We start from the raw sequence: 19,400 nt of genomic DNA on the forward strand, positions 1-19,400 counted from the left end.
AATTTTCTGGCATGTAGCAGTTCTCAGAAGCTAATCAATATGTGTATGCATTTTATATGGAAGCTAATCACTTCTGCTGCCAGTGGTGAAGGTTCGTATGATGGAGCACGATGAATCCACATTCCATAGAAATATCACTATACAGAAATTGAAATATGATTGTGTCATGCATTTTAAGAATGTCTGATGGAAGCACTGTGACAAATCTATTAATGCTTTGTCTCGCAGAGCAAGAACTGATCTAGAATATGCAAACTCAGATACATTGAAACATAGTGATTTAGTTGTTAAACTAGATTCCTTGCTGTTTTGTTAATGTGTTTCTACTTCAGTGAAGCACTTCTAGATATGAGATGCCAAATTTATGCAGCGGTTGAAACTTCTGAAAAATTAAAGTGGTTTATTTGAACACTCATAGCTTGTAGTCACAAATCAAATGTACAAGTGTGACTATCACTTAGTTGATCAGTGTGCAAGGAACCATTTACTTTTTTCTTAATAACTAAGTGATAAATTTAGAATTGGCTCGTTTTAAGGAGGAGTACTTGGAAGCTCACTATAAACCTAGCATTCTATAGCCATTTGAAGAGCTGATTCATTTTTGGTCAATGTTTTCAAAAATCCATACAGCCTTTGAGGTGGACAGTTTGAAGCTGCATACCTTTTGTTTCAATTCAGTAGTAACGTTTAGAACGGAATTGGAGGTACCAAGAAAATAGCACTAGAGGGAAAGTAATGGGGAATTGAAACGAATCATTCAGAGAGACTGCGCAAGCACCATAGGCGTTCTGTGCTCTGCAATTCCGTGAATGCTCCCACATTCCTACCCTGTGTTAATGGATAATAATCTGTTTCTGGCTCATAAAGTTCCACACACTCAATGATAGCAACAAAGCAATTACCCCATTGAGTATCAGTAACGTAAGTAATCTCTTCCAGTTTAGTGATTATTCAGTAGTTTGCATATTGAATTAAATCTACACCTCCCTGAAAAATGACCATCCTTCTTCTATTTCGAAGTTCTCCGATTAGCTCAGTTGATATTTCTTGTACCAGTGTATTAATTAACTTGTCGTGCTAATACTCATCTGATTTCTTTTCCCCTCTTGATCACACGTCCGTCTTCCTTTAAAATATTTAGTGTGCTCACTATTGTTGGAAAGCACAATACTTAAGTCATATTTCTGTAAAGGCAATTTATAATTTAATCTCTAAAAGACAGATAATGGATTTAACTTTGAAAAGTTGTGCCTGCATGGAATACTTTTTATTTGATTGCACGTGAGGTTATAGTTCTGAGGCTGTTCTGCATTGGATTTTCTATCCACACACTAAATTGAAGAGTATCTAGAAATGTACAGATATTAAATTGCTAATGTTAGTCCAGGCTGCCATCTTCATGTTTCATGCTGTGAAATTGATGCGCAGAGACTGTTAGTAATCATTTTTGAATTGAAGGTTCATAGTATGGTTCATTCTTCTTGTTCAGAAGTACTTTGTTTTGTTAATAATAAATCAGAAAGTAGTAAGAATGCTTGTTTATTTTAGTCCTCGTTTTTAAGCGTGCTGAGTTATCCAGAGTACTTGAAGAATTTTTTTCACATTTTTTTTTGTGTTCAAGTGGCTATATAATTCTTGGTTTACTTCTAGCAGCCATGATGTATTTCCTACAACTCAGTGGGTATGCTATTTTCATGGCAGTGGTTCCTCTAAATTTTATATTACAGCATGCAGCCTGTTTAGTTTAATGTGTAATAGCTTCTAAATTTTTTATGCAGCTGCACATGTATGATAACTTAAGATTGTTGTACGGTTGTATGCACACACAGCTTAGAGGAAGCAGTCATGCGTGGTTTTTATTCTGTTTTATATTTGAAATATCTAATTATCAATTAGATTCCATCTGCACATGCATTTAACCCTTAGGTTAACATTGCGCAGCCCCTTCTCCCCAGTATAGAAGGCCAATATCCTCAGTCTTGAAGAGCTGATACTGATTTCATACAGAACATCATTCATATAGGGAAAAAGAACATTTTCAACTTGAGGTAAAACACAAATAAAGAGCTCACAACTAATAATCAGAAAGACTGTGCTATCCTTTGATTGTTGAGTCATTCTTTGTCAGATTGTGTTTAAAATCTTTTATTCTGATATTTTTGCCTTAAGTTTGGGAAAGCAAATTACAGTCTGACAATGAAAATGTTTCATGCTGCCCAAGACCAAAAATATTAATTTGCAAATGCCAAAGAAACCACTGCCTTCTAGCCATTTTGTATTTGGCTGTTTTTAGTTTCCCTACACTGACAGTCACAACTATTACCTTTCAACTTTCCAATGATCCTAAAATCTGTCTTATTCTCAACATTAAACAATGCATGAAGTTTAATTGTTAGAAATTCAATTAATTTTTCATTAATTCATTAAGTTATTTACCTGAAAGAATTTTGCTAAATTACTTGCTTCATAACCTAGATCCTTTTACTATACTTTTCAAATATATCAATCCACTCACTCATGAGTGTTAGTCAATAATGAGGCTTGTCTTATTAAAAGCATTAAGCAGAACCTGATTGGTTACACTTTAGCTGAGAAGAATGATACAGGTTGGTTGGTTTAGTGTAAAGTGCCAGATTTGGCTCTGTTGGTAGCTAATGGCATCTGAATCAGAGGCAGTGAGTTTAAGCTCTGCGCCAGAGATTTGAGCGCAAAGTCCAGGGTGAAACTGTCTTGTGAGATGTTACCTCAAGATGTGAAATTTCATGGATATAAAAGATCCTATTGCACTGTTTCAAAGAATAGCTATGCCTTCCTCTCCTTTTTAATACAGATCTTGCAAACAATGTTGTTAAAGCATTATTTGATCACTTATTTCATTGCTTTTTGTTGGAACTTCCTGTGTACAAATTGGTGACATTTCCTATGTTATGACTGACTACATTTCAGAAGTACTTTATTGACTTTAAAGCAAGTTTATAATGTCTTGAGTTTGTGAGAGGTGCTTTCGAGATATTTTCTTTCTAGATATGCTCATGTATCTGAGCTTGAAGTGGAATAGTTTACATCTTAGTAGGCAAATAAAACTGTTTTACAAAGTACGTTGTTGTTCTCCTAAGATAAAACTAAGTCAGAATATTTCCCATAATTCAAACTTTCTGTTGTGTGTTTTTGTAACTGTCTTTATTTTAGACAATAGACAATTAGGGCAGGAGTAGGCCATTCGACCCTTCGAACCAGCTCCACCATTCAATATGATCATGGCTGATCATCCACAATCAGTATCCTGTTCCTGCCTAATCCCCATAACCCTTGATTCCACTATCTTTCTTGAGAGCATCCAGAGACTTGGCCTCCACTGCCTTTGGGGCAGAGCATTCTATACACCCACCACTCTTTGGGTGAAGAAGTTTCTCCTCAACTCTGTTCTAAATGGGCTACCCCTTATTTTTAAACTGTATTCTCTGGTTCTGGATTCACGCATCAGCAGGAACATGCTTCCTGCCTCCAGACTGTCCAATCCTTTAATAATCTTATATGTCTCAATCAGATCCGCTCTCATCCTTCTAAACTCAAGCGTATACAAGCCCAGTGGCTCCAATCGTTCAACATATGATAGTCCCACCATTCCAGGAATTGACCTCGTGAACCTACGCTGCACTCCCTCAACAGCTTGAATATCCTTCTTCAAATTTGGAGACCAAAACTGCATACAATACTCCAGGTGCAGTTTTAATCAGGGCCTGTACAGTTACAGAAAGACCTCTTTGTTCCTATACTCAATTCCTCTTGTTATGAAGGCCAACATGCCATTAGCTTTCTTCACTGCCTGCTGTCCCTGCATGCTTGCTTTCATTGACTGATGTACAAGAACACCTAGACCTCATTGTACTTCCCCTTTATCTAAATGGAGTCAAGTTGGGTAGTAATCTGCCTTCCTGTTCTTGCCACCGAAGTGGATAACCACACATTTATTCACATTAAACTACATCTGCCATGCATCCGTCTACTCACCTCGCCCATCCAAGTCACCCTGTATTCTCATAACATCCTCCTCACTTTTCACCCTGCCACCCAGCTTTGTCATCAGCAAATTTTCTAATATTACTATTAATGCCTTCATCTATAGCATAAATGTATATTGTAAACAGCTGCGGTCCCAGCACTGAACCTTGTGGTACCCCACTGGTCACTGCCTTGCATTCCAAAAGGGACCTGTTTATCACTACTCTTTGCTTCCTGTCAGTCAGCCAATTTCCAGTCCAAGTCAGTATTATGTCCCCAGTGCCATGTGTCCTAATTATAGAACCTGACCTGAATTCTGTCATACGTTTATTGATTGCTTCGTTGTTTGACTTATTCAGATTTTAAAATGGGTTATCTTACAATTAATGTTTTAATTTTTGTAGTTTTCTCTGTAGCCAAAACACAGAGAGCTGAAATATATCTAATTGTACTTATTCATTTTTAGAGCTCAAAAATGTGTTTGGCATTGAGGAATCTTAAGTAGCAATCCACCACCTAATCTGTACCTTTTTCTGTGCATTAAATGTGTACGTACCATTAATTCATCAAGACGCTGCTAGTTTTTTCAAACTTTAGTCGCCTCACAATCCTAGGGTAATCTGCCTGCTGTTCTTTATTCCTTTTTCTCCTTCACAGTCTTCAAGAAAGATCCTCCCCCTCTCTTCCCCTGCTTCTCACTGTCCGCTTTTCCATACTCCACCATATCATATCAGTGCCACCAACCAACAAGTTACACTGTGCCCCCTCTCTCTTTGAGATCCTTCTTTATCACTCTCAATTCCATCGTCTTTTGTCCTATCCCAAATCAGACAGCCTTTATTTTCATGGGATCTTCTCCTGACAATTCCCATTGCCCTCCACAATCAACAACAGCAGGTGGCGCTAGGGCTGGTCCGTCTGTCAGATTTAAACATCTCCCACACCAGTTTGCTCAATTTTTAAAATCTATTTGTGTTCTGATTCAGTGGGGGTTTTGTCAGCAGTGAAATGATTGGCCTCACCATTGACTCACCATGCTGCACACAAAGATCTAGCCGTTCCTGTCGACTAGACTCCTTGACATCAGTTTCATCAGTGCCAAGTTCAGGAAATTTCCAGATGCTTAGCAAAAGTGACATCACACAGGATAAATAGCCAATTGCGTTTTTCAGAGTCAGCAAACCTGGAAGAAAGATAAACTGATAACCTTCACTTTCATAACCTTCACAACCTTCACAAATTTTAGATATTTTGTTACAAAAACAAAATAATTGTTTAGGAGACTCAAAAGCACGATGTGGAGGTGCCAGTGTTGGACTAGGGTGGCCAAAGTCAGAAGTTGCAAAATGGTTATAGTACAAGAAGTTTCTTTGAAATCACAAGGTTTCAGAGCGCTGCTCCTTCAAGTGAAGCGCTCCGAAACCTTGTGATTACAAATAAACCTGTTGGACTATAACCTAGTATCATATGACTTTTGACATTCAAAAGATCATGGTGGAGAATGAAATATTAACTGTTTGAAATACAAGTTGTACTTCATTCAATGCATTTTACAGTGTAATTAATGACAGTGTCACTTCTTTGATTTCTGTTTGGTTGTACTGCACCTTATGGAGAGGCAATGAATTACCGACAGCAACTTCTGGATTTTAACGGGTTTTGTGGAATCCCAAATATGCTGTCACTTTCAGAAGAGTGATGAGTGCAAATTCAATGGTTTCACCCGCATTACCACTGCAAAGTCTGGGCCTTTGTGTGAGGCACAGGTATTTTTGTCATTTAGTATGTTAACTTTATGCTTTGAGGTAACGAATGTGGCAGTTTATCTGAAATTTCCTTTGATTTATGAAACTGGCATAAAACAGAGTATAGTTATTAGTGATGGAACTATTAAGTGCTGTTTGGTATCTTGAAGATTTAAACAGTCAATTTCAGATATAATAATTGTAAATCACTTAGGTACATTCCTCAAGTCAGTCTGGAAAGAAAATTGAATCGCCTGATGCTGACCCTAATGGTAGAATGACTCACCCTGTATAGAGCTTCCACATCGGTTCAGTAGTCTGCATTACAATGCTTTCCCTATTACCAATTGCAATGGTACAAGTGCCAGAGGAAAGATTAACCACGTCCATGACTTTTGTTGTATTCCTTAATGTATGCTCTTAATCATTTCTTTCAAGACAGTTTTTCTAGTTCTTTTGCTGCTGGAGATCAGTCTCTTGGCCGGCTTCTGCATTAATACCACGGCTTGAAAGGTGTTTGCAACTGAAACTGAACACACTACTCAAGGTCTGATTTGACCCAGGAACTGTATGATAATAGAATGACATTTTCCACTTTAATTGATCTAGCTCTATATTTAAGCATTCCACTCCCTTTACTATCACTCAGCAGTGATTTAACACCTTTAGTGAATAATCTCACCAGTCCTTATCTCAATCTACTTCACCTACACCATACAAACTATATTTCTGTTATTTGACTTTTTGTTGCATTTAAAGCACTCTCCTCTGTTGGATTTCACTTACCATTGATTTATGTCATTGTAAATTTCATTTAACTCCTATTATACATCTCTTGCTGCTTTGTTGTCCCGCTTTTATTCTCATCTATAAGCTTCACTGATTTGCATTAAATTTCTGTACCTAACTTATGAGCATAGATTTGGAAAATAGCATTATCCATCAATGATTATCCTGGAACACACTATCTCTGGTTATTATGTTGCAATGTATAAGAAGTTAACAGGATTGCGTTTTGTGGGAGTGGGAGGTTGGGAGTAGGTCGGGCATCATGTGGCCTGCTCTGAATTCTGCCTATCGACAAACATGGGTAGTGTGCTTGCTGTGGGGATAAGCTGAAACTTTATTGCTGGAACAGCACAGCAGGTCAGGCAGCATCTAGGGAACAGAAGATTCGACGTTTCGGGCACATGCCCTTCTTCAGGAATGAGCAGAGAGTGTTCAGCAGGAGAAGATAAAAGGTAGGGAGGAGGGACTTGGAGGAGGGGCGTTGGAAATGTGATAGGTGGAAAGAGGTCAAGGTGAGGGTGATAGGTCGGAGTAGGGTGGAGGCGGAGAGGTCAAGAAGAAGACTGCAGGTCAGGAAGGCGGTGCCGGGCTGGAGGGATTCGGCTGAGACAAGGTGGGGGGAGGGGGGATGAAGAAACTGGTGAAGTCCAAGTTCATCCCCTGTGGTTGGAGGGTTCCCAGTCGGAAGATAAGACTCTCCTCCTCCGACCGTCGCGTTGTTGTGGTTTGGCGGTGGATGAGTCCAATGACCTGCATATCCTCGGTGGAGTGGGAGGGGGAGTTGAAATGCTGTGCTACAGGGTGATTGGGTTGGTTCGTCCGGGTGGCCCAGAGGTGCTCTCTGAATCGCTCCGCAAGTAGGCGGCCTGTCTCCCCAATATAGAGGAGGCCACACCGGCTGCAGCGGATGCAGTAGATAATGTGGGTGGAGGTGCAGGTGAATCTGTGGCGGATATGGAAGTTTCCTTTGGGGCCTTGGAGAGAAGTGAGGGGGGAGGTGTGGGCGCAAGTGTTGCACCTCCTGCGGTTGCAAGGGAAGGTGCCGGGAGTGGAGGTTGGGTTGGTGGGGGGTATGGATCTGACAAGGGAGTCGCGGAGGGAGTGGTCTCTACGGAAAGCTGATAGAGGAGGGGAGGGAAATATATCCTTGGTGGTGGGGATAAGTCAGGCCCGAGTTAAGAGACATTGTGAGAAGGATAAACCGATGCAAAATGTTAAGAGCATGTGCTGACTGTGGGGTGACTGTTACCCTGCTGACTGAACTGCTCAGCGCTATGTAATCTAACATGTGAATCTTTTTCTTTATGTATGTGCAGGTAGCTCTCCTACAATGCTGTAGTTGCGTTCCAGCAACATCTCGCTTAATAGAAGATCACTTAATAGAAATAATGACAATGGGAAAAATGGGGTTGGGGGCAGATCAGCAAAAAAATCACTCTGTTGCTCAAAAATCACCCAAAACTCTAAAGCAAAGTATAGCACAGTCTGAATGAAGGTTGAAATCGTTTATTAACAAAACAAAAGTAACACGGTGTGTTTAAAAAATGTAAGAAAGCTGCTTCCTATACAGTACCTTTCACAGAAAGCTACTGTCAGCAGTTGATATCAGTGGATGCGCAGAAAGGCACAAAGACTGGTGCTGACACCACACATGCTCAGAACGGTGCAGAGACTTAAGCGCTGGCATCGGTGTATGCGCAGAATGGAGCAGATGTCGGCGCATGCGCAGAATGGTGCAGAGATTTTGGTGCATGCGCAGAACCAAGTGCATGAACTGATCCCTGCTGGAATTGCACTATTGTCAATGGAGGTAAGCGTTCTTGAAAATACTGTTCCCTAATTCTTCAGAGAGGTTATAGGCGAAACATGCATCATCCCAGAACTACGTGTATATTATATATTTTTTGTTTTAGAGTTTGGATTTAGAACAACTGGCATGTAGATTTTAGGTCATATGTAATGTGTTTAAAAATTAATTTATCAGTTCAGATAAGGACCAATGAAGGGAATTTGTTTGCATTGTCAGTTTTATAATTGGGCAGAGTAAACATTGAAAAGTATTGGCTTGCTTTCAGTTTAGAAGAATCGGGAATAGATTTTCTTAGTGGAATAATCTATAGGTTGGAAAGTTTTTGGTTTTAGATTGCAAAAGTCTTGTTTGAAGCCAGATGTAAGAACTGTTTCTCTGGAAAAAAGAGTTAGTTCATAACAGTTAAGAAATAAGTTAATATCAGTATAAACAGTTTTGGTTTAAAAGGTCAAGACCAGAAGTGTTATGTTAGACCTCTGAATGGATTATTTGAAGCTGAGAAAGTCTCTAAACTCCATTGTGTGAATAACCAAAGAGAAGGTTATGAAATTTTGAAGACTGGGAAGTGAAACAATCCTCTAGGTGTTAGAGCCAGGAATTCTTTCTGGTATTTTGAGAACTGTGAAATGTTGGTACTGGGATTATACTTTGTTTTGGAATCGTTGAAATTGTATTTTATGTAAATTGCTTGGTTTCTTCTATTTTACATCATTTTAATGATTAAAACCAATTCCGCTGCATTGTGTGCTTGAAACATCACCTTGTTAACTAAAAGGATTACTGAATATTACAGGGCAATCCATTGTTGAAGGTTAAACAGCAAGAGATCATTGTCTACATTGCTACCAGTGACTTGGTTAGGAAAGACAATATGGCCTTGCAATCTGAATTTAGTGAGATAGATAAAAAAATTAGCCAGCAGGACCTCAACTGTAGTAATTTCCGGATTACTCTTAGTGCTATATGCCAGTGAGTACAGAACAGTAAGATGTATCAGATGAATATGGTGATGGAAATATGGTGCAGAGGGTAGAATTTTGAATTCCTGTGATACTGGAACTGGCTCTGAAAAATCTGGCATCAGTACAAGCTAGACAGGCTGCATCTGAAAGGAGCTGGGACTCCGTTCCTTGCAGGACAGTTTCCTAGTGCTGTTGAAATAACTTCAACTAACTCGGCAGGGGTATGGGAACCAAGGGAGGATTTAGAAACAAATCCTTTAGTGCACAAAATAGCACTGCACTAGTCTAGAGAATAGAAAGTCAATGGGTAAAGTTGGAATAAGGGATAAAGTAGTGATGTCTAAATCATGGTTATTGTGCATCTGTGAGAATGTACAGAATATAATAAATAAGATTAAAGAGTTAGAGGCCAAGATTGCCCTGTGGAAATGTAATGATATGCTGTTCACAGATACCTGACTCGATCAAGGGCAAGGCTAGGTATAAGAAAAGATTAAAATAAGAAGGAAAGGAGGAGGGGGAGCTGTGTTGCTCAAAGAGAGCATTGCATTGCTGGAGAAACTGGATGTCTTATTGATTCTATCTTTGAATTCTATCTAGCTGGAGCTAAAAAACATAAAAGGTGCAATTACATTACTCTGTGTGATCTACAGATCATCAGCTAGTTGGAATGCTGTGGAGGAACAAATCTACAGAAAACTTGCAAGGACATACCAATGTTTTAGAGTAGTTGAAATGAGAGACTTTACCTGAATGTAGATTCTGCAATAGTAGTGTAAAGGATGGAAAAAGGCAAACATTCCTAGATTGTGTTAAGAAAAACTTTGTATAGCAGTATGATTCCAGTGCAACAAAAACTGATGCACTGTTGGACCTGGTTCATAGAAATGAGCTAGGTCAAGTAGATCCGTTATTGAAGGGGGGGGGGAGGGCAAGCATGTAAGAGACAGTGATCATTGAACTATGAGATTTATAATGACAATAGAAAAGGACAGGAGGGAATCCAGAATAAAAGTAATAAACTGGGTAAGAGCTGATTTTTGAGTCCCGATGAAGGGTCCTACCTGAAACGAAGACTCCCCTCTTCTGATGCTGCTTGACCTGCTGTGCTTTTGCCAGCTCCACATTTTATCAACTCTTATTTTCCAGTGGGGCAAGTATGGAGCTGGGCAGGAGAGACTGGAGCAAAGATTTAGCAGGAAGACTTTAGCTGAACAATGGGCTGCATTCAATAAGGTACAGTCATTAAGATGTGCAGGAGCAGAGCGTGTAAGTGTGTGTATAGATCATTGAAGATGGCAGGGAAGGTGCAGTAAAACATACAGTATCCTGGAATTTGTAAATCGGGGCATGGAGTACAAGAACGTTTGCTTATTTGGAACTTGCACACGATACTTGTTAGACCTCAGCTGGAGTATTGTGTAGAGATCTGAGTCCCACAATTACTGAAGGATGTGAAGGTATTAAAGAGAGTGCAGAAGAGGTTTACAGGCTTGGTTGCAAGGAATTTAGTTAAAATGATGGATTGGAAAGGTTTGGATGTTCTCCTTGGAGAGAAGAAGGACAAAAGAACTAGGAGAAGGAATAGGCCATCTGGCCTATCAAGCCCACTGTGCCATTCAATAAGATCATACCTGATGTTTTCGTGGCCTCAACTCCACTTACCCACCCTCTGACCATAACCCTTAATTCCATTACTGTTCAAAAAATTACCTATCTTAGCATTAAAAGCATTCAATGAGGAAGTCTCAACTACTTCACTGGGCAGAGAATTCTGCAGAATCACAACTCTCTGGGTGAAGCAGTTCCTTCTCAATTCAGTCCTAAATCTGCTACCCCTAATTTTGAGGCTATGTTGTCTTGTCTTAGTTTCACCTGCCAGTGGAAATATCCTCTCTACTTCTATCATCTATTCCCCTCATAATTTCATATATTTCTGTAAGATCCCCCCAATTCCAAATAATATAATCACAATCAACTCAGTCTCTGTTCATAAGCTAACCCCCTCAACACCAGAATCAACCTCCTCTGCACCCCCTCTAGTGCTAGTACATCCTTTCTCAAGGAAGGAGGCCAAAACTGCATGCAGTCTTCCTACTGCATGTAGCCTCACCAGCACCCTGTACAGCTGCAACATAAACTGCCTGCTTTTAAACTCAATCCCTTTAGCAATGAAGGACAAAATTCCATTTGCTTTAATTACCTGCTGCACCTGCTGGCCAACCTTCTGTGATTCATGCACAAGGACACCCAGGTCCCTCTGCACATCTGCATGCTGCAATGTTTTACCATTCGAATAATAGTCCTTTTTAACTGTTATTTCTACCAAAATGGATGACTTCACATTTATTAACGTTGTGCTGCATCTGCCAGACCTTTGCCCACTCACTATGGCCCTCTGCAAAGTTTGTTCTGCACACTTTGCTCTGCTACTAATCTTTGTGTCAAAGCTTACAGATGACACTCTGCACATGATCCCCAATTCCAAATCATCCAAGTTGTGGTCCCAAAACATCCCTGAGGCAAACCACTAGTCATTGATCACCAACTAGAAAAACACTCATTTATTCCCACTCTTGGCTTCCTGTTAGTTAATCAATTCTCTATCCATGCTAATACATTGCCTGTAATGCCTTGCATGTTAACTTTACGCAGCAGCCTTTTGTGTGGCATCTTGTCGCATGCCTTTTGGAAATCTCTGGATCCCTGTTGTCCACTGCTGGTAATTGAATTTCAGTAGATTAGTTCAGCATCACCTGCCTTTCCTGTACCCATGCTGCATCTGCCAAATGGAACAATCTCTATCTAAATGTCTTGCTATTTCTTCTTTGATAGATTCAAGCATTTTACCCATTAAAGAAGTTAAGCTAACTGGTCTATAATTCCCCATCTTTTGTCTACCATTTTTTTAACCAGTGGTGTCGTGTTTGCTGTTTTCCAATCTGCTGGAACTGCCCCAGAATCCAGCGAATTTGATAATTACCACAAGTATATTTGCTATTTCTCCCACCATCTTTTTTAGTACCCTGGGATGCATTCCATCAGGGCCAGGAAACTGGACTACCTTTAGCTCCATTAGTTTGTCCAACACTACCTCTCGTGATAATTTCTAGGTCCTCACCTGCCTTAATCTCCTTGTTAATTATTGGCATGTTTTTTGTGCTCTCCACTGTGAAGACCGACACAAAATACCTGTTCAATGCCTCACCATTTCCTCATATCCCATTACTAAATTCTACTTCTCATCCCCTAAGGGATCAATGTTTACCTGAACCACACTTTTTCATTTTAAATATTTGTAGAAACATTTTCTATCTGTCTTTATATTCTGAACTAGTTTACTCTGATAATCTTTTCTTTTATAGCTACCTATAAAGGAGGAGAGCTGATAGAAGTATTCAATATCATGGGAAGTCTGGATAGAGTAGGTAGAGAGAATCTGCTCCCCTCATAAAAGGATTAAGAGCATGAGGATATAGAATCCCTACAGCACAGAAAGAGATCGTTCGGTCCATTTGAGTCTGCACCAATCCTCCAAAGAGTATCCAACCCAGACCCACCTTCCACCCTCTTCCCGTAACCACGCACTTACCAAATTAGTGTACCCACAGGAACCCCACGCAGACACTGGGGGAGTGTGCAAACTCCTCACAGTCACCCAGAGCTGGAACCAAACCTGCGTCCCTGACACTGAGAAAAAAAACTTCACAACAAAATGTTTAGGATCAGGGGTACTGTACCTGGGAGGCACAGTGGCTCAGTGGTTAGCACTGCTGCCTCACCGCACCAGGAACACGGGTTTAATTCCTGCCTCAGGCGACTGTCTGGAGTTTTCAAATTTTCCCTGTGTCTGCATGGGTTTCCTCCGGTGCTCCGGTTTCCTCCCACAATCCAAAGATGCGCAGGACAGGTGAATTGGTCATGCTGAATTGCCTATCGTGTTAGTTGCATTAGTCAGGGGTAAATATAGGGTAGGGGAATGGGTCTGAGTGGATTACTCTTCAGAGGGTCGGTGTGGACTTGGGTTCAATGGCCTGTTTCCATACTGTAGATCATTTAATCTAATCAATTGAGACCTTTGAAAATACATTTGAATATAAACAATATATACAACAGTGCAGAAAAATTGCAGAGTTAAGTGAGGGGTACGTCATAATGCTTATTGGGAAGTCGAATGGTGGTATTCTGCAGTGTAACATGTCTGCAGTTTTGTGATATCGACTCAGACTGCTTCTGTATCTGAGAAGCCATGAGAGGTGTTAAACATTCACTGTCGTCAGCAAACATCTCCACTTCTGACCTTATGGCGGAGGGGAAAGTCATTGAATTAACCTGAGATGATTGGACCCTTGACACCAACTTGAGAGACTTCTGCAGCAGTGACCTGATACTGAAGTGATTGACCTCCTATAGTCACAACTATCTTTCTTTGTGCTCGATATGACTCTTAAACAGTGGGTAGTTTTCCCTCTGACTCTGATAAATGTTAATATTGCTACGGCTTCTTGATGAGATAGACAGATGCTACCTTTTCGTTAAAGGCAGTCACTTGCTTCACTCCTCATCAGTTGAGGTTTTTTTTTACCATCTTTGGGCCAGGGTTGTGCTGAGTTCAGGAGCTGAGAGATCCTGGCAGAACCCAAATTGAGCATCTGTGAGCAGATTTTTGCTAGGTCAGTGCCAATTGATCACAATGTTGTCAACATTTTCTATTAATTCGCTAATGATGAGAATATTCTGATGGGCCACAATTAGCTGGATTGGATTTGTGCACAGGATACACCGACCAACTTTCCATGTTGCCAGTATAGTCCACTTACTGGAACAGCTTGGTAAGAATTGCAGCTGGTTCAGGAGCAGAGATCTTCAGTAGTAGAACAGGGATTTTGTCGGAAGCCAATAGTATTTATTTTTATTGTATCTACTGTCTTCACCTGTTTCTTGAAATTGTCTGGCTGAAGACTGGCATTTGTGATGGGCAGTACCTCTGGAGGAGACCATGATGAATCATCCACTCAACACCTCTGACTGAAGTTTGCTAGCTATGAAAGCTATTGATTGATGAGCCTTGCATTTAAAGTGTAATAGTTCACAGTAATTAATAAATTCCAAAGACGATATAAAATGTATTCAAAAAACTGTTGGAGAATCAAAGTTATTCCAATACCAATATGAATACCATATATGGTATTTGAGTAGAGGTTGAATTTTTGTGGCTACTTTTTAAGGTTAAATTTATGGGGTCAACTATTACATGGGTGCTACTTTTGAGGGGCTGAAATTAATGCCCATCAAAATTCATACTGTATCATTAGCAGAAGCCCAATTGATCTCTAAGCAAGTAAAGAAAAGAAAATAAATTAGAATAATCCTGAAAACCCAGAACAGAACACAACAGCCAGAAGACTGGGAGCAGAGCAGAACAACCGGCAAACTGGAAAGCTGGAGTGGGATGTGACGGCCGTCACACTGACTCATAAACATTGATCTGTTATCTGTGAAGAACTGGGGTTGACATTTACATGAGATCTACTATTAATTGAGTGTATATGGTACCTCTATGAATATTGATGTAAAATGTTTTTTTCCCCAAAGGTTAACGTGGTAATGACTGACCAGTTATTGATATAAGGCGTGGACATTCATGTCTTTCAATAAATACAGTATCGAAAACTGGATCAACAAAGCTCCTGGTCATTACAGAACCTTCCCATTCTCAGTTTATAAATGTTTTGAGCATGTTTTAAATTTTGATTTTCAGGTTAATCTGAGCAGTCACCAGTATCTGTTCACAGCAGTGGTGGATCCAGCTGAGATGCCCTGCTTCTGTCTACGCCACGATGTTGATGCACTTCTATGGCAACCACACCCACAACAAGACAACATGTGGGAGCACATTGGGACATTCAATGCTTTAGGTAAGACATGAATTGTGAGCATGCTGCATATGAACTTTTGCGAGTCAGTTTGTTGGGTGCATGAAGTCTTCACATCTTTTAACAAGCTGTAATTGATTGTTCAGTTTGTTTTCCTCTTCCAGATGTTGTGTTGCATTGTTATCTTTCCATGTTAGGTTGCTATTCATAGTAAATGCAGTAAGGCTGTGTTTGAGACGCATCCTCATGTCCTGTACAATGGGATGTTTGAAATCAGTTCGGAGGGGGCACCACATTTGAAGTTGCATGACATTGGAGTGCCTTTAGCATTAATAACTTCTGGATTGGTCGCCACTCCAAGGAAGATGCTTTCTCCCTAGGCCACTGCTGTTTTTTTGGTTATAAGCTTTGACATTGAGATAAGAATGGCTATTATAGCTTCATGTCAGGGATTGTTTTATTGCTGTAATGCCAAGCTTAGTCATACACTTAAATGAATATTAATGTCCTTTTTTAACGTTTCTTTTTAATTTGTCTAATTATCTTATTGTTTCCCCCCAAAAAACCTGGTTGTCAAACTTTTGCTTGCTGCGTTGTTTCTTTCCCCTGGTTCCTTCGTGCATTTTGAAGATCCTTTTAAAAATAAAAAAAATCCTCACCTAAAGTTTTGAAGTTCTGTCTTGTAGCTGATCAAAGACTCCGATTGGAATTTTTGGCATGGGCACGTCATACTTCAATCGCCTGATTTTGATTGCGTATGGTGCTTGGTCCACTTATCATTGTTCAGTTCATCTGGCCAGCATATCTCTATCATCTTGTAGCCTAAGGTTTTCCTCTTTGCTATTTACCACCATCTTACTCTCACTAGTTTGATCATCTGTCTGTACATCTCCTTCCCCCATCCTAATTCCTGTTACATTACACTTCCTTATGCCATTTCTCCTCCCGTGTGCTCATTGTGCTGAAATACAGCACCACCGTGCTGTCTCCTGCTTTATTAGAATCCCACAAGAAACAGAAATAGAGTAGCCATTTATTCCTTCCAGTCCAATCTGCCATTCAGTGCAATCATGGCTGATCACCTACTTCAACATCATGTTCTTGAATTATCTCCATATTCATGATGTATTTCAAATGCAGAAATTTATCAGTCTTAGTCTTGAACATACTCAACTGAGCCTTTACTGCCTCTGAATGAAGAGGCTTCATCAGAACCTTGTGAAGCTCAACTTGCTCAGTCTTTACTTCCTGCTAGACACCCAAGCTTTGCATCGTGCAGTGACTGCTACTGGTTTTCCTGTACTCTTCACTGTTGTCTACAATGTGGGCTATTGTTGTTCTTCTTAGCCTTGATTAAAGAAACATATCATGTCAATATTGTGTAAGGTTGTGGGTTTAGGTCCCATTCCAGAGACTTGAACGCATAATCTAGCTGTGCTAATCTACTTTTGCAATGCTGTCAGAAATCATATTGATTTTAAACAAGGTCTTATCTGACCATTAAAAAAATCCCATTGCACTCTTTCACAAAAGGTCTGAGGAGCTCTTACCATTGTGACCAGTGTTTATCCATCCATCAATATCACACCAGAATCATCTATTATCATGTTGCTGTTTGTGTGATTTTGCTGTGTGCAAACTGATTGCCATGTTTCCTACATTACAATGATTATTACACTTTGGAATGTACTTGTATTGGTAGTGAAATGGTTTAGAATGTGAAAGACACTATTTAAACGTAAGGCTTTTCTTCTAAACAATGGACAGGTTAATAAACTGTAAACCTTGTCTTGTTCTAGGCTATGTTCAGGCATCTAAACGTGAGAAGAAATTTTCAACTTGTGCTCCAAACTATTCCTATGCTGCTCTGTGTGAATGCTTCCGTCGAGTCTTCATTTACCGGCAGCCTGCGCCTGTTCAAACAGTACTTTACAACCGAAAGGAAGCTAGACATGTAGGGCAGGTTGCCAAGCAACAGGTTGCCAGCTTGGAAACAAATGATCCTGTACTGGGTTTTCAAGCTACTAATGAGAGGCTGTTTGTTTTGACAAGAAAAAACTTGTTTATAATTAAAGTGAATACAGACATCTCTGAGTGAATTCAATGCAATAGGTCAAAGGATTTCAGGATGCCATGTAAAATGGTTTATTAATAGTTATAGTTTAGATTAACTTCCCACATGAGTTACAAAACACATTGTTACCTGTTTGTACAGTCCTAGTTACCCCAGAATTATTACAGCTTTCTATTACTTTGAACAGATTTCTGCACAGATGTAGCAGATTGTGCTACATTAATGACATGACTTGGCGATGCATAATTAAAAATGGCTTCATACTTTGAGATCTAAGCATAATATTTCAGTTTGTGCTGAAAAGCAATATTTGAAATGTTTCTGTGTCAAAGCATAGTTTTCTTCTAGCAATGAACATTAGGAAGCACTTGTGAAATAAGTGCTGATCTGGACATGTTGTGTGCAACCTCCATACAGCTCTGGAGATTTATCAGCCGGCTTTCCTGAGCTCCTGCCCACATGATGCACGTTCAAAATGGCCTCGATCTGCACAAAGGATTATTGGAAGCAATGAAAGAGAACAGCAGAGCTTTCCCTGCCACATAGCCAGGGCACTGTCAACTCACTGTCACCTGAACTTCCAACAAAATGCAGTGTTTTACTGGTGTATGGACGTACAGTCCCCACTGTTTATAGTGGATGTGTTTGTGAGACATTGATATTCTTGTTTTGACCATAATCTGCTATATAACTATGTTGATGATTGCAAATAAACTAAACTACTTATAATATAACAACAAGCAACTAGCTTTATTCAACTACAGTTGGTGTTTAGCACTGACTGTACTCCCAAACCAAGAGTGATCAGAAGGGTTCAAATGCACTGAAGATCCTGGGTGAGGTGTTACATAAGCAAAATAACTGCAGATTGGGAAATCTGAAATAAAAACATCAAGTATTGGAAATTCTCTGCAGATCTATTAGCATTTGTGGAAAGTGAAAGATTTAAGGTTTTTGATAGATGACTGATTAGTTGCAAGTTTCCAGCATTTTGTTTTTATTTATGGGGTTTTTTCTGTTTATGTATGTTCCTGACTCAGTGCATCATGTTGAGATTTGAGTTGCTGATGTCATAGCCAGCATGTTCAATACTGACCATTAACCATTAGTATTTTTGGACAATAAAGCAACTATTTGTTTTAAATGTAGACTGTGTGGACTGTGCTTCTGAAAGCCCAACATAATATTACCCTATGTATGTATATACCTCGAACACAATTGGTGTAATTTAACCCAAAAGTATCAAAATGTTTACAGCCCACTTTAGAAGAGTTTTAATTGCTCAAACATTGAATTTCTGATTTCAACAAATTTGATTCTAGGTAAAGCTTGTGTTTTGTAAGTTTCATAATCTAGGTTTATCAATAGTTGGTATATTAAGGGAGTACTGCATGGTTGCTGATATTGACCTTTGGATGCCATATCAAGCCAAGTTCTTGTATGCCTATTTCATTGTTTTAATTGAGCACCAGAGATCCCAGACCATCAACTGAACGGTTTTCTGGAACCCTGATGAGAATTTATCCTCCTTCAGTGTTCCAAAAACCAGGTCTCTGCTTTATCATCTCATTAACTAATTTGTAAATTTCTCTTGTGTGATCATATCCCAGCATGAATTACCTAGGCTGAGTGTCAAACTAGCTGATTGCCATAAAATTCCTGCTGGTAACTATGGTTCTTTAAGAAAGGAAACCTCTCCATATATTTTCTGGTTCTTATGTATATGACTTCATTCCTTCACTAGTACAGGTAACTTAGTTTTCTTCTCAAATAGCTCAGCCAGCCAGTCTGGAAAAATAGGAATGGGTATTGTCAGCAAAATTGACAGAATGGATACATAAAGATAGAGAATATTGACAGTGGTGTTAAGGTTCCTTTACCCACACTGCAGACAGTCAGCATCCACACTCTTGTATTTTCAAAGTAAAATTGGTAGCAGATAGACTTCTTGACCTCCAATTATCCAAACCATCTGCTTCTGCGATTTCATTGAGACATCAGCGCCAAGTTCTTAAACTTGAGATCTCATGGGCCTCTTCTTGAGGCCAGACATGTGCACATCGTTTGCATAGATAGTTTTCTCCTGCCTCAGATTCCAGTCCACCTGGTCATAAGTTAGCACCTGAACTTTACAAGTTGCTA

At 39.7% G+C, this 19,400-nt stretch overlaps 1 protein-coding gene across 2 annotated transcripts in view; it reads left to right on the top strand.

Annotated features, from left to right (window-relative positions):
- The window catches only part of nudcd1 (NudC domain containing 1), a 118,332-nt gene extending 99,926 nt beyond the window's left edge, over positions 1-18,406 (top strand). For both annotated transcript variants that reach the window (XM_043688747.2, XM_043688748.2), the window contains 2 exons: positions 15,070-15,226; positions 16,984-18,406. In XM_043688747.2, coding sequence (XP_043544682.2) covers positions 15,070-15,226; positions 16,984-17,282 — 456 coding nt within the window. In that variant the 3' untranslated portion in view covers positions 17,283-18,406. The remainder of the gene's footprint in view (positions 1-15,069; positions 15,227-16,983) is intronic.
- Positions 18,407-19,400: the final 994 nt, after the last annotated feature.

The sequence above is a fragment of the Chiloscyllium plagiosum genome, unplaced genomic scaffold, assembly GCF_037043375.1.
Source record: "Chiloscyllium plagiosum isolate Xiang-an unplaced genomic scaffold, Cpla_swu_hap1 HiC_scaffold_4, whole genome shotgun sequence".
Classification (NCBI taxonomy): domain Eukaryota; kingdom Metazoa; phylum Chordata; class Chondrichthyes; order Orectolobiformes; family Hemiscylliidae; genus Chiloscyllium; species Chiloscyllium plagiosum.